Below are 16,248 nucleotides of genomic sequence, written 5' to 3'. Positions count from 1 at the left end.
TTTTATTAGCCCACCTGTCATGAAACCACAAATATTTCCAAAATCTGTCAAAAACATTGGTTTAAAAAACCCTTTTCAACTGAATTCACATTTTTCTACCCTAAAACTGAGCTGGCACACTGAGAAGTCAGCAGTAAATTTGAAGTCAGTGTATACTGGTGGATTAACCATCACAGAAACATAAAAAATTATTTTTGTAACTATCAACGCGGTTAATTTAAGGCAGCTGTGGCATAAACTAGGCAGTGGGCTAATACAGCGGTCCCCAACCTTTTTTGAGCTACGGACCGGTTTATGCCCGACAATATTTTCACGGACCGGCCTTTAAGGTGACGCAGATAAATGGTAAATGGCCTGTATTTATATAGCGCTTTATTAGTCCCTAAGGACCCCAAAGCGCTTTACATATCCAGTCATCCACCCATTCACACACTGGTGATGGCAGCTACATTGTAGCCACAGCCACCCTGGGGCGCACTGACAGAGGCGAGGCTGCTGGACACTGGCGCCACCGGGCCCTCTGACCACCACCAGTAGGCAACAGATGAAGTGTCTTGCCCAAGGACACAACGACCGAGACTGTCCAAGCCGGGGCTCGAACCGGCAACCTTCCGATTACAAGACGAACTCCCAACTCTTGAGCCACGATTGCCCCTACATACAACAAAATAAAACTAGTACCGGTACCGAAAAAGAAGATTTATTCATAACACACGTGAAACAACCCAGAAAAACCAAGCAAACGACAAAAACGATAACAAAATAACGCTAAAAACCGATAAAAACCCTGAAAACCATACATTTAACACCCGAACCTCAACTCTCACGGACCGGTACCAAACGACTCACGGACCGGTACTGGTCCGTGGCCCGGGGGTTGGGGACCGCTGGGCTAATACATCTAAGTGCTACAGTTTAAAGCTAAGTATAAGTATAAAGCTTCCTGTGTTTGCTAATATGGACAAAAGTATTGTGAGACAAATTTTCCCTTTTTTCCAACCAGATGTATTCCAGTTTGGAGAATTTTCCTGGTTGGAAGCGACTGTCCTTGAAAACCTTTTTCTTTGAAGCCAAAAAGCTTTCAGTGTTTAATAATCCAAACAAAGATTTTCAGTGGAACATTAAGAGTGCAGGTAATCCTGATAGGTAGCGTGTATCACATCACCTGTGAGTAGGAGAACTCCAGGCCAGTGATGGAGAACATGACCTCTCCAACAGTGATGAGGATGTACTGTGGGATCTGATAGGCAATGTGCACATTGTTGGCTTTCACATCCTCGATCTTGCGAGGCACAGTTTTACCCGCCTCCTGAGAAGGGACACAGAAAGGCTGTAAAACTGCTATGATCTGTGATGACTAAATGAAGTTGTTAGAAAGCATCCTGACCTCTGTGAGAACGACAGTGTAACACGCGCCAAAGTCCAGCAGGCCCAGGTTAAGTTTAGAGGTCTTCCCTGAGTTTGAAATGCAGGTGACATCAGTGTATCTGTGCAGAGGGCAGAAGAGTCACGTGAATTAGAGGGAAAAAATCAAACAGCATGATTTAACTAACAAGATATACGTTGATGTTAACATTGTTTGTTGCTTTAAACAAAAAAAAAATCATTTTTTGGACATGGATTATGAAAAAAGTGATGTCTCTTATTTTTGCTTTTTTGTGAGGTTGGGAAAAGCTTAGCAGATATTTGGCATTAGGGCTTTTTCTTCCAGTTTTGACCACCGCTTCCCAAAAATCCGACTTACTCGCCCCGCTGCACGGTCTTGTTATGAGTCACATTGTACCCGGAGGACATGTAGAAATGCTTATCTCCCACCGTTACGTTTAAGGCCTCCGGCTGTGTGTTGAGGAACCTGTTAAATATGAACCAGGAGAACTCGTGAGCGAACCTCATTATTCCAGGTTGACCTATATTTTAAAGCAGCAGGGGAACAAGCAGATTCAGATGCTTTACAGCTTAAGCACAAAAGCTTAGCAACAGCCTCGAGGTAAAAAAGGTTTTACCTCAATAATGGATTCCCGTCTTCGTTTTTTGTTATGTGATCTTCTACCTGAAAGATTAAAAAACATCAACACCTGCTATTTGTAATTTATGCCATATTTTCAATTTACACTCAATGGAATTCTTTAAACTTTAGAAACTTGTATAAATATTAATGGAGATTAGCGTTCATAGAGAGTCTGTGTATTTCCTTCAGCTTCTTACAGCTGATTTAGACTTCTGTGGTGAATCTTTGTAGATCCAACGACCTAACCCACTGAGTGCTGGTGCATCATGTGTTCATTGGCTTGTGGTTGTGGCAGCCATGATGGAAACAAATCCTGGGTCGCTCTTTTTGCTTTTGTTTTTATTCAAACATTCTTCTTTGTAAATTTTCGCTTGAGAATTTCAAGTTTTTGCAATCTCCATGAATCACATCTGTGATTCCTTATACTTAGGCTATTAATAATATAATTCCTTATACTGACATTAATGTGATTATTATTGACATGCAGATTCACCCCCCCAGACTCAATAAACGTTTCTACCCACAGGCTGTCAAAGATGCCCTACCTCCACCTTAATTGAAGGTTAACTGTGCTGTTAACAGAGATGGGCAGTAACGCGTTACTGTAATCCGATTACTTTTTTCAAGTAACGAGTAAAGTAAGGGATTACTATTGCAAAAACGGTAATTAGATTACCGTTACTTTCCCGTAGGAACGCTGCGTTACTGCGTTACTAAAACCGTGATTTTTTTTGCGAGAATGTCTCATGACAGTGACGTAAGCGAGTGCGACGTTCGTGACAACAGCTGTGTGCAGATCAACAATGGATCATATATCGAGTGCGGGAGAAAGTATGAGCGTGCAGCGTTTAAAGCGTGGAAGTACTGACCTTACTTTGAGTTTGATTCCATAAAAAGTGACAAAAACATTAGTGTCCGTTGTGCGTGGGAAGAAAACTTCTTTTTACAGCGAAAAAAACCCTAAACTTCCGAACAAGCTCCGAGTAGCTACGACGTAATGTGAAACTCACAGAGAAACTCGCGGATTCTTCCACTGACCGCTGCACACCTGCACCAGGGCAAACCTCCGCCTACCCCACTCCTGCTTTACAGGTGAAAATAGAGCAACAGGACCGCTAGTCTTTGACTTTATTTATTTTCTGCTGCGTTTTACTTGCATCTATTTGAAAGACTGAGTGTAAACACACAAAAAATATTTTATTTTATGTGCTGGAATGTGCAGAAAATAGGTTTAAATATTAAACAAATTTCTTCCAGTCAGAGAATGTTGCAGATAATTAAATTTTTGCTTGATGCATAAAGTTAAAAGATTAAAACTAATAAAACAAGTTTTAAAAAGAGACTTTTCCATTTGATTACATTTTGTATGATGGATTATGCAGAAAAAGTAGAATTGGGCTGAAAGATCTATCACTTTATCACCTATTCAGGTTGTAAATCGTGTTTTTAAAAAGTAACTAAGTAACTAAGTAATTAATTACTTTTGAAAATAAGTAATCAGTAAAGTAACGGGATTACTTTTTTGGGGAAGTAATCAGTAATTAGTTACTTTTTACTTTTTTCAAGCAACTTGACCAACACTGGCTGTTAACATTTATGGACATTTCCACTGTGTTTATAAACCGTATTTATTATAATGCAACCATCTTACTCAATTTGCACTACCTCTTTAACTTATTCTAATGGAATTTTAATAAATAAAATATGAATTTTAATATAAAAATCTACATGTTGCTTACGGTGAGATGCCTAACTGTCTATCATTGTTCTTGTAAAAGTGACAATAAAGATTTATTCTATTCTGCGTAGGTTTTTAGAATGATCTGTGGTCATGATGTACCTATGGTGCCGATGTATTAATCTCCTGTTACCGAGTCCCACAATAAAACGGCTTAATCTGAATTTCTGCATTTGTATTTTTGCCTTTCTTTACTAACTGACCTCAGTGTGAACCAGGTGCACCAAACTGCTAAGCGGACTTGTCTGCTTAGTGTGTTTATGTAATGTGATCGAGCAGACACGTCTAACTCCACGAACACAAGATGAAGGCAACTCTGGGATTTCTCTTCCATAAAGAGATTTAAATGGATCATTTCTCTCTGACTCTTCCTCTTCTGTTGCACCTGAACCAGCTGACCGACAGCTGATATTATAGCACGTATGGAAATGCATTAATGTCTATGTGTTCGCCAGTTCCCTGAAATTTCCAGTTAAATATTTGACGTCCATTCCTGTGGTAATCACTGTTTAAATAAAACTATGACGGTTTAGTCACAAAAAACACTCGTCACTGAAGAATCATTTGCTGTTGTGTTGTAATCTGTCACACTGATGCAAAAATGTATGACAACATTGGCATCGTGTTGGAGATGATGTCAAGATTGTAAAGATGAGCCTTAAATGGCAACATTTAAGGCTGACAACATTTCTTGTTAAATGTGCGCACACGCTGAAATACAGTCATCGAACGATCATGAACAACTTTTTAAAACGTCTAAAAATTTGAATTTGAACCTCGACATCTTTTCCACTGGAAATGATCAAAATAGGTTGTTCTATTATCAAAGGTCCATGATTCATTTTTAATAAACTTAATTACTTCTGCAGATGACAGCTTGTCCCGCTTACGTTATAGCTAAATCGTCAGGGGGCTCGGTCTATGACCCAGCATTGTTGAGATTATGGATTTTCTGTGAATTCTTTGTGTTGGTATGTTTTAGTTTTCTATTATTTCGTATTAATTCATTTATAGCATTGACTGTATGTTTGCTTACGTTTGTTTCCATGTTGTCTGGTCCAGGTGTTTAAGTCATGTTTCCTGTTTTATTTTGAAGGTCTTGTGTTCCATGTTCAGTGTGTCTAGTTTTGCTTCCCCTGTGGTGTCATGTTCATCTGTGTCAGCTGTGTTTCCGCTTCCCTCATTACCCTCCTGTGATTTAAGTCCTCTGTAGGGATGGGTATCGAAAACCGGTTCTTGTTGAGAACCGGTTCCCACTGTTTCAATTCCTTGGAATTGTTTGCCATTTTTGCAAACGATTCCCTTATCGATTCCAGTCGCCCCGAATGACGTCAGCACGTTGCGGAGCGTCATTTACCTGGCAGGAAACACGGCGCCTAAGCGGCTCAAACGCTCAAAAGTTTGGTTATACTTTACGAGAACGGATGACAACAGGGCAACTTGCAATACTTGCAAAGTAGATATTTCATTTAAGGGAGGAAACACGACGAATATGCAAAAGCATTTGCTCACAAACACGCGATGACCTTAAATGAATGTCGTGTTTTTAATTCCGCTCCGGACTCGTGAATCTCAACCCAGCAGCAGCGGTAACGTTTGCACGTCCTCTCCCGTTAATGCGGCAGGTAAATAATCAACTAACAGTGCATATTATGTTAGCGCGATCTGCCTTATTACAAACCTGCCATTACTGTGCGTTTAGGTGACCATGATGAGAGAGACAGACAGAGTCTGGCTCAGATGCTGGCAGTTCTCGCTGCAGTCTACCGGTAGCGTCTCCTTTCAGGCTAGGATAGACGAATGTCACCGAGCAGTGACGAAGTTTGTGGTCAAAGGCTTGCACCCGTTTGCCACAGCAGATGATTTTCGGTAAGTGAATGTGTTTAATTGTAGGCAGGGACATTACTGGATATTCTCGTGTAATTGCTACAGAATAATTTATGTTATACTTTGTTATTGCTACAGAAGAATATTTATTTTATTATTTTACATTTACAATTTTTTTCCTGGGGACCCTGTGACACCCCATTGAAGAGCCGTAGGCTGTGGATCTCTTAAGATCTCACTGTTGGGTTTGTAAGGCCATGTTACTCCTAAATTTCTATCTTGTTCAAAGAGAAGATATAAAACAAAGTTCTAAGCTAATCGACCTTAGTGTTCTCCTTTTTTAAAAAGAATCGATAAAGAATCGAATCGTTAAACAGAATCGAAACTGGAATCGGAATCATGAAAATCTTATCAATACCCATCCCTAGTCCTCTGTCTCCCTTTGTTCATTGTCAGGTCGTTTGCTTTCTTTCTGTCATGTCTATGGATTTCATGTTTCTCAAGTGCTGGTTTTTCTCCATCCTCATCCTTATGTTCATGTTGTGGTTTTCATGCGTAGTTTTAGTTTTTCCAGTTCAACTTAACGTTTAGCTTTTGCCTCTGTTCGCCTCTGCCTTTTGCTTTCGACTTTGTCGCTATATTTAGCGAGTTTTCAGACCCCCTTAGCGACTTTTTTTTCTAAAAAGCGACTAGCGACAAATCTGGCGACTTTTTCTGGTGTTATTGGAGACTTATTTATGACGTCTTTTTGACGTGAAGCAGTATCGCTCTTACTCTCAACAAGCAGCGGTGCTGCCGTGGCACCTCGCCCGTGCCAAAGCGCTCACGGGTGGAGGATAGTCCTCCCCCAGCTGCTATCAGGGCAGGAGACGTTCACACCTGTGCATCCGAACTGCAAATGAATCGCGCATGAGTGAAGCCGCTGCTCCCGCACTGACTGTAACGCAGTCAGTTCTTCTTTTACTCTTATGCTGTTTTGTGGATCAGGTTTAAAACTACTTATAAACACACACACACAGTAACTCCACCAGAGTGCCTATTTCGGGTCACTTTTGCCGGTCCAAGCCCGGATTAAGGAGCAGGGTTGGAATTGTGACATTACAAAAAAACAATTATTGCTAAAAGAAATTTAATTTGTAGTTCTAAATAAACTCTAAATGCATTTAGGACGTTTTTTACTCACTTTATGTCTCTTCCACGATGTTATTTCTCTCTCCAACAACGTAGGTTACAATTACATTAGCATGACCAATTATGCAAATTAGGCGATGACGTCATTTAGCGACTTCTAGCGACTTTTAGGACAGCCAATAGCGATTTTTCTTACTGAGGAGTGGGCAACACTGGCTCTGCTCTGTATATACCCGTTGCCATGGTGAGTTCGGTTGATGACGCTTTTTTCTCTCGCTACACACGCACATGCTTGACTCACAGTTGAGTTGATTTAACTGGAACAGGAAACTGGGTTTCCCAACTCAGAGTTTGTTGAACGTGCTTTCTGGATCAGAGCGCTGACCTCATGTCGATTTTTTTAAATACTTTTAAAACCAAACTGTACTCATTGCTTATTTAATTCTCAATAGTCAACAGTGGGGTGGCTGTAGCTCAGGAGGTAGAGCAGGTCACCTACTGATCGGAAGGTTGGTGGTTCGATCCTTGGCTCCTCCAGTCTGCATGTCAAGTATCCTTGGGCAAGATACTAACCCCAAGTTGCTCTCCGATGCATCCATCGGAGTATGAATGTGTGTGAATCTAGTTAGAAAGCACTAAGTATAGAAAAAGTGCTTGTGAGAATGGGTGTGATTGGGTGAATGTGGCATGTTGTATAGAGCGCTTTGAGTACTCCGAGAGAGTAGAAAAGCGCTATATAAGAATCAGTCCATTTACCAGTGTTGGGGAAAAAAGTGAAGATGTGGTAACAGCTCGTAGGAACACTCACTAATGTGTAGGTGATTCCAGCAGCGTCGGGGTACATGATGACACTGTAGGCCTTTTTCTCTTCAACCTTATGGGTAGCCGAAAAGTTTCCTCCATTGACTACGGTGACTTCGAGATTCAGCTCCCCGTTGGACAGTGGAACAGTCTCATAACCAGGAGGGTCCTGAGAGAAGCCAGAGAGTTAATGTTTTTAGAAAATTGAATCATAAACTTACTCATTTGCCAGAATGAAGTTATGAAATCTCTTGTTTCTGTAGAACAGCTCAATCAAAGTTAAAATAGCATTTTCACTGTTAAGTTTTAGTTTTGTCGTATCTCTCTCTTCATACATGAATTACTAGTTGAATTCTGTTTATTTATTGTTTCGTACACGTCTGCTTTTTCAAAAGCTACACACACTTCTAATTGCAACAGTTAAAGTTAAAGGGGTAAGAAACCTGGAGAACACACACACTCATACATACGTGGATCTCTGAGAAATGGTCAAAGAAAAATCCACTGTACATGTGAACGACAGGGAAATGTGGTTTTTAATTCTATTCGCCTTGAGCAACAGTGAAAAGTATGAAAAGTTTAGCCACCTGCACTCTTCTTACCTCAAGGTACTTGATGGACTGTAGAAACAGATCGGTGCCAGGAGCCTTCAGACTGACATCATCTTTAGCAAGGTTGACAACCTGCAAGAGACACTTCCCTGCAGGTGCAGGATTCACCACAGTTTTCTATTAGAGAGAAAAGCAAATCAGAGCACAATGATGGAAAAATATCAGCGAAAACACTTTTTGACCAGTTCAGACAAATCACTGTGAGATAAAATCAACAACAAAACAGTTAAAGTATAAGATTCAGGTGGGTATGCTAGAAAAAGCAAAAAGATACTGTTAAGTTGATATTTTGGCATCCAAACTTTAAAACTGCAGGCTACCATTATGATTATACATCTGAACTGTACACAGTCAGGTTTTCCTGGAAACATGAGCAGTAAGGGGTTTGCCGATTGTGAGTGCTTTTCTGTAGCAAGATGCAATCACTCTATGATTGCCAGTGTTGGGGAGTAACGGAATACATGTACCGCCGTTACGTATTTAAAATACAAAATATGAGTAACTGTATTCCGTTACAGTTACCGTTTAAAAAGGTGGTATTTAGAATACAGTTACTTTGTTGAAATAAATGGATTACACGGCGGTACTTCCCTGTTTCATATTGTGGCAGGTCAGGCCTGTTTGGGTTTTGTTTGACAGCTACGTTCTGTTGTTCCAGGCGGCAGCGTTACGGTTGCCATGGTTACAGGGTGACGCTCTCTCTCTGCGTGTTTCCTGGGTGAGAGAGGCCTTTTTGTTGTTGTTGTGCTAAGCTAATAGGCAGAATGCTACAGGTATAGCTCTAAAGAATGTAGCATCATGGGCAGTGTAGTCCGTGCTGCAGGGAGAATGGACTGCCATACACGTTATGTGTCTGTGAGCGCGAGGAGGGAGAAAAAGGAAAAGTACGAGCTGTCATCGAGCAAAAACGGGAGCTGGAAGCATGTAAATATAATAATAACCACTGCAGCCAAGAAGAGAGCCTGACGAGCCCAGTTGTAAGTAAGCTATTAAGACTCGACTGTACACCGTGTTCATGTTTTCCTCCAAAAACAATAAGTTCCGTTGGAGCAGCCTTTCAACGCCTCTCTCTGTCTCTCGTTAGCAAAGTTGACCCAGACAACAAAGTAAAGCTAGTTTTCGGCTACGAGCCGACACAGAACCCACCGTATTAGCCAGAGGTCCCTTTACTACGGTTCGGAGCCGCGGACCTTCAGTAACAGTAATAAATCACAGCAATAGTACATTCATGTAGTTGTAAACAGCATGATAATATATTAAGTAATCCAAAGTATTCAGAATACGTTACTCTCATTGAGTAACGTAACGGAATACGTTACAGAATACATTTTGGGGCATGTATTCTGTAATCTGTAATGGAATACATTTTAAAAGTAACCTTCCCAACACTGATGATTGCTGCTCATACGTACCACAACGTTCACCTCCACCAGAGTGGCTGCTCCGAAGGCCAGGGCTGCAAACACCATTCCCATGGCCATTTTCCTCAGAGGTCTGAAAACAGAGAGAGTTGGTGCCCAACAGTTAACACCTTTACCTGTTTTTCACTGCTTTTTAAAATATTCTGAAAGCGTGGCTTTATCATTTCATCAGAAGGGTTATTTCCACACCAGTGTTTCCCTGACCAACTTTCTGTCGCATTATTTCCTTGTTATTGCTGTGCATCCCTAAGTCTGGTCCTATTGTTAAAAGGGAGTTCTTGTTTCCTATTGTCACCAACTCCTTGCTCATTGGGGATCATCTGATTGTTGGGATACTCTCAGAAGTGTTACGTCACTTGGGTGCAAACTCCAGAAAGTCAGGATCTCCTAAAAAGTCCACTAAGAATATGATTTGGGAAACTTTGGGGAGTCTTTGTTCACATTATCCTGTTTTTGCCAAGCATTTCTATTTTCCTATGTCTGTATATGGATCATGCAAAATGCTTTTACTGATTTGTGAGCTTGAATTTCTTTCTCAGCTTTGCACGACAAAAAAATATTGGATTGGATGCATTGGTGTATGCCGCCACTGGACTTTGGAGCAGTGGAGACGTGATCTCTGGAATCACGAATCACACTTCTCCGTCTGGCAATCCGATGGACGACTCTGAGTTTGGCTCTTACCAGGAGAACAGTACTTGTCTGACTCCAAGGAGGGAGGATTATGGTGTGGGGTTGTTTTTCAGCAGCTGGGCTTCACCTCTTAGTTCCAGCAAAGGGAACTCTTAATGCCTCAGCATACTGAGACATATTGGACAGTGCTGCCAACTTTGTGGGAACAGTTACATATATGCCTATATGTTGTTAGTACAAACGATGGCCTATTGCAGCTTGGATAGGCTGGATGGTAGTAAGAAACATAGTTTTAAATTGCTCTATACAGCATTATTATATTTTTTTCAAATCAACCTAATAATCTTGAAGGAGAGGTCAGAGGTCAAATGTTACTTGATATTTTAAATCCTTTTATAGTAGTTTCTATATGTCGACATTACACATTTCACTAGAACCACCGTCTCTTTATACTTACAAGTTATAAGGTTTTTATGTCAGTTTTTAACTAATAAATCAAGTAAGTTGGTCGATATAAGTCAAATTTTAATGAATTGTTAATATGATCTCACTCTACACGCTTACAAAGATTGATCAGATGTCATTCAAATTGCTGAATTGCTAATGCAACCAAAGATGTAATGTGGTGGGGCGTGGTGTGCGGTGCCATGCAGGGAGGGCGGATGCACCTGCGTGGCATCCTCAATTACGTCCGCCATGTTAAAACATGAGGAATCAGGGTTTGGAGAGCGTCGAGAAGTTGTGGTGTGATGCATGTCGAATGAATAAAGATGGCTTTGACTAACACTCTCTGGACCCTGTGAATTTCCCTACCTGAGAAACAAGTATGGAAATTCTTATTTACACTGTGAGAAGTACTTTGGAGTCGGGTTTAAAAGTAAATGTTTAACATTCATTAAACATTCATTTGTAAATGAATACCAGCTTTGTGTTTACAGACACTTCCCTCAATCGTTAACTTTCTTTTCTAAGGCATAATCCTGGGAAATATATGTGGAATCACACGCTTCATTTTTTCCATTTTACGAGATTACAAGATGATCCCGAATGAAATAAAGGTGGCAGTACAAAACAAAGCCAAAAAAAATCCACTACTCACGTGATCTTGAGTCCGCAGAGTCTAACGAGCGGATATATGATGAGGTCAAAGATAGGCACAAAGACAAGAATCAGCAGAGCATTCAACATCTAGACAACAAGGGGAGGAAAATTAGTCTTTTAACGACTCTATAAAAGCTCTGTAGAGTCCATAAAATCATAAATGTTGCGTCAATAAAGAGAGATTCTGATTCGGTATTGCTTGTAAAGAGATGGCAGTGAAGAAGAACCATAAAAGTGTTTTCGTGAAAATAGCCTCATCATAGCCTAGTCAAACATTGGTCTTCATTAGTGAGGGGACTTGAGAGATGCTTCTTTTCACTGGATGTTTAAAATCTGTGCCTTAGATTAGCTGGTAAGTTCTGCATTAGAAATATATAACAGCTGTGCAGGACACTCCATCAATTATGGTGCTTTATTCAAGCACACTGGCTTTGAAACCTAACAGAGACTACGAGGGAGTGACTTTAAGAGAGTCTCAGGCTCTTTTTTATGCTTAGTCTTTAAATCGTAAAGCTTAAAAACACGGTAACCATTAACACTTTATGGTCAAGTTGTGTAATGCTCTTTACTGGCATAAGTGAAGCTGCAATGCAAGGTTTACATGGTAAGCCTCACTAATGACATCCGCAGTGCCTGCTGACACTGGAGATAAAAAGAAACATTTTAATTTTTTCTGATGGCTTTGGTTTATTTTTGACTGTGATGACAGTGTGGCTTTTAACTTTATGCAAGTCTTTGTAACTAGTTTATAGTTTAAACTACTAATGGTTTAGCAACGCAAACTACAATCACTTTCAACCATAAATTTTGACTATGAACTTCAACACTACACGCCCATTTCAGCGGCTCGTTTATTTATCCATTCGATGATATTTTCTAATTTTTCTAATTGCCTAAGCACCACCGTCTATATTTAAGCATCTGCCACCTTTATACAACCAAATTCTGAAACTAATGGATAAAAATCCAGTTCAGTGGATAAGAGACGAGCTATAAACTCTAAATGCAGCACATCAATTTCGTGCTCTGTATTGGAAATATGTCAAACGGTGTTGTCCCTTTTAAATAAATAAATAGAAAAAAATAGAGTCTGGCATTTATCCAGTGACCATAAAGGCTGCAATGAAGGCCATGACCAATGGTCAAGTGCAGATTAACATGTCACCGTCTTTTACTGCTTTTCTTAGCAGGAAAAAACTGGGACTGTAACTATAACATGATAAACTGCCACAAACAAAAAAGAGGAGGAGACACTAATCACATACATTCATGTGAAAATAAAGTTTTCACAGCTCTCTATGAAGTCCTGAGTCCACCCCATGATTCAGTAGTATGCAGAACCACCTTTAGTAATGGTTTTCTGTACTTTATCAGCCTCTCATCATTAACACAACATTGTGGGTGAATTTTGGAGGACTCTTCTTTACAGTGTTTCCATTTATTGAGGTTTGTGGGCATTATTTTTTTGCACAACTCTCATTTAAGGTTCCACCACAGTCATTTCAATCGGGTTGACAGGACCATTTCAACACATTGATTCTTTGATTCTTTTCTTTTTCAGTTCTGTTGTAGATTTACTGCTGTGCTTGGGGTCATTGTGCTGTTACATGGGCCATTTTGGGCCAAGCTTTAGCTGTTAGGGTGATGGCCTCATGTTTCACTCTGGAATACTTTGGTATACACAGGAGTTCATGGCTGACTCAGTGACTGCAAGGTGTCCAAGTCCTGTGGCTGGAAAACAAGCCAAAATCATCACCCCACCATCAACATAGTTCAAATGAAGCGTTTGTCCCTTTTTTAAAATCTTCACCAAATATGGAGCTATGCATGACTTCCACTATCCAAAGGACATTGCTCCATTGTTCTTGAGTTTTCTCCAGATGCAACTTTGCAAACCTAAGTCATGTTGCCATTTTCCTGGCCACCCTTCCAAACAAGCCAGCACTGTGATGAACTTTAGCATCTAGCATGCTAACTAGCATGCTAACTAGCATGCTAACTAGCATGCTAACAGACTCTATGCAAACAGAGTCAGAAATGTAGCTCTTGGATTTTCCACTCCGGGGAAGGCTGTGGTATTGTGTTAACAGAGCTCCAGAGCAGCAAACTGCCAACACTTCTGCTTCCATAGAAGTGTTCACACTTGTTCATGATGAATTAAGTGCATTTGATTAGCAGCACCTGGCTGCTGTTTAGCCTCTTAATATCTATAGAAACTGTAAGGGTGTACTTAGTTTTTCAGGGGACTTCATAGAGCACCATGAAATGTTTTTAAAAAGCCACAATACATTAAAATATCTATCATTCTTACTGAAATTCAAATATGCTGATCAGCCAGAAAAGCATGTTTAACAGTTGTCAGCAGTTTACAATTTACCCAGTGATAAATAAAATACTGAATCCTTGCAATATACAGTAAATTTAACTTAACCCATTTCCAAAGGTAAAAATTAGCATTGAAGCACAGTGTGTTCGCTTGCTAAACCATTGGAAAACTACTTTGGGTCATATACATACGCATATATCAGTACTGTTACAAGTATATGCTAAGAAATCTGCATCCTTCTCAATCATTTTCTGCTTTTCTCTGGACTTTCTGCCATTCATTATTGCTTTTTTAGATTAGCAGAAACCACGCACAATTTGCATCCCAGCAAGAGCCAAATAAGCTGCACATACCTGCATTTGGTCAGGCTTAATAGCGAAGGAGTTTCCCTATAATAAAAGAAGACAAAGACAGGAGAGACACTTAAACTTTATCTTTATAAATCTGAACTTGATGAGTTGATGATTTTTTGACTTGATAACGAGCCATAAACAATGTTATTTACTAGAATAAAATGATAAATTGCAGCAACACCCTAACAAAGAAAATCTCTCTTCTAAAGACCTGTCTGTGATATCAGATGCTAATCTAAACCAGCCCGCTGATAACAATGTGAAAATACAGCATCAGCTTTTTAACATCTTGACACCATTACTTCACGTAAGTAAGGTCTTACAAGAGCCAGGTTCATCCTCGTGGCTTGAAGTGTCCAGCGGGAACCCTGCAATAAAGAAAAGACATCTGTTACTGTCAAATTTGTTTAAGGCACAGCAGATGGGATTTCCTCATTCTCCCTGGAAGGGACAATGATAATAATAATAAAGGGATAGTGTATTTCTGACATCTCCTCTAAGAAATCAGTTTTAAATCAGTCGAATTACAGGAAGAAACGGATACAGGAGGAAAGAGAAACAGGAATGTTGAATGTGGCTTTGAGGTTTTTCTATAATCAGATGGTTGTGTTGACTGTTGGTCAGAGGAGAACATAACAGACACTTATGGGATTTTGCAAGAAAGTTTCGCCACAAGACCTTGATCTTGTGCTGACACAGAATGCAGTCTGTCCAAGTAGGAAGGGAACTGAGGCAAGTTTTTCTTTTTGATTAAAATGTAAGTAAAAGCTGTGACTGTAAATGTTGCTTAAACTGGAAATAAAGGTCTGAGTACAACAGTGGAACACAATTTAAATAATACTTAAGAATATTTAATCATTAGTTATTATTAATCTCTGGCTGTCTTCCACAGTGTGGTTTTTTTTTGTCCTGTCTTTTTCCCCTCATCCCCAACCGGTCACGGTAGATAGTCTCCCTGAGCCAGAGGGTTCTTCCTGTTAAAAGGGAGGTTTTCCTTCCCACTGTCACCAAGTGCTCCTTCACAGGGAGTCGTCTTATTGGTGGGGGGTTTCTTTTTATTATTGTAGGGTCTTTACCTTACAATGATATATAAATAAAACTGAATTGAACTGATGTGCTAATCACATTCCTAGAGCTTATGTTCATTGGGCATTTAACTTTAGTACATGGTGCATAAAGTATGGGGTTTGGATACATAATGCAGAGCAGCTCATTGTGAAGGTTCATATGTCTTTTTCCCAACCAAAAGTCACTCTTCCCTCTCAATCTCATTCAAAACACGAGTTCAGACTAACAAAATCAAAAACAAAAGACTGCATCACTGCCAACCTCACTACGATTCACCGGCTACCTGATTCATCACAGCTGGTTTAAATGCCTACATGACATCAAGATGTCTTAAAATTCTCCAGAGGCCTGGTAATGAACTAATCATGTGATTCCGGTGTGTTGACCCAGGGTGAGATCTAAAACCTGCAGGACAAGGCCTCAAGGCCTGGAGTTCTCCACCCCTGTTTTAAAGTCTTCCATGGTCTTGCTGCTACCTACTGTCATGGTTCTGGGTTTTAAACCCAAGGTTTTGCATTTTTGGACAGTTGTTTTTAAGCTTTTAGTAATGTCATTGAAGATGTGTTGGTATGTAGTACTGTTTTATATTCTGATCTCTTGCGTAATCTAGCCTTCCCCGTATCCTTTTGTGTCTTGATAAGCCTTGGTAAGCCTTGATAAGCCTTGATAAGCCTGTCTTGATAGTGGTTTTAACTGCCATAAATGTAAATTATGTCAGTTTGTTTAATTTATTGTGTTCATGTATGTTTATTTCCTTTATTTATTGTTGTTCCTTTTGGGGTAGGAACTAAGGTTCATTCTGTGTTGCGCACAGGCCCCTTTAAGTGACGTAAAGGGAGGTCAAAAGCATGTGCAAAAAATCTAAGTTAATAAGTTAACTAAGTCAGAAGAGGAAATAAATAAGCAGTTTTAAAGTAAAAGAAAGCTGCGAAGAAGAATAAGAAGAGATTGGGAATTATTTTTGTTAAGTTTTTGTTCCTGAAGCGGACTCATTCCCTCACGGTTACGTGCAGCCAGCGAGGTATGTTAACTGTGTTTGTTTATCGCGTATTTGTTAACTTGGGTTTAAATGTTTATTTGTAATATTTATGTTTGGTCATTCTGCACTTTTATGTAATAACAGTTTGACGGTGGATTTTATGGTGTTTCGGAGGAGAAGTGTGACTGAAGAATAAATCCATCTGTGAATGAAGAACCGTGGTGTCGTGTATTAACTGGAGGGAGTGATAG

General features: G+C 39.9%; 1 protein-coding gene and 1 long non-coding RNA gene across 2 annotated transcripts in view; one reads left to right on the top strand and one right to left on the bottom strand.

Moving 5' to 3' along the window:
- The window catches only part of slc15a2 (solute carrier family 15 member 2), a 31,468-nt gene that overhangs the window by 2,562 nt on the left and 12,658 nt on the right, over positions 1-16,248 (bottom strand). The window contains exons 11-20 of the mRNA XM_085135974.1: positions 14,274-14,318; positions 13,951-13,986; positions 11,270-11,358; positions 9,529-9,610; positions 8,108-8,233; positions 7,513-7,674; positions 2,004-2,050; positions 1,745-1,852; positions 1,388-1,487; positions 1,166-1,309 (exon numbers count right to left, since the gene is read on the bottom strand). Coding sequence (XP_084992100.1) covers positions 1,166-1,309; positions 1,388-1,487; positions 1,745-1,852; positions 2,004-2,050; positions 7,513-7,674; positions 8,108-8,233; positions 9,529-9,610; positions 11,270-11,358; positions 13,951-13,986; positions 14,274-14,318 — 939 coding nt within the window. The remainder of the gene's footprint in view (positions 1-1,165; positions 1,310-1,387; positions 1,488-1,744; positions 1,853-2,003; positions 2,051-7,512; positions 7,675-8,107; positions 8,234-9,528; positions 9,611-11,269; positions 11,359-13,950; positions 13,987-14,273; positions 14,319-16,248) is intronic.
- LOC146500056 (uncharacterized) lies at positions 10,775-16,213 on the top strand. The gene is made up of 2 exons (XR_014869889.1): positions 10,775-16,039; positions 16,142-16,213. It is a non-coding gene; the product is annotated as an uncharacterized LOC146500056 (long non-coding RNA).

The sequence above is a fragment of the Neolamprologus multifasciatus genome, chromosome 16, assembly GCF_963576455.1.
Source record: "Neolamprologus multifasciatus chromosome 16, fNeoMul1.2, whole genome shotgun sequence".
In the NCBI taxonomy this organism is placed as follows: domain Eukaryota; kingdom Metazoa; phylum Chordata; class Actinopteri; order Cichliformes; family Cichlidae; genus Neolamprologus; species Neolamprologus multifasciatus.
This window is presented reverse-complemented; position numbering and strand designations above follow the sequence as displayed.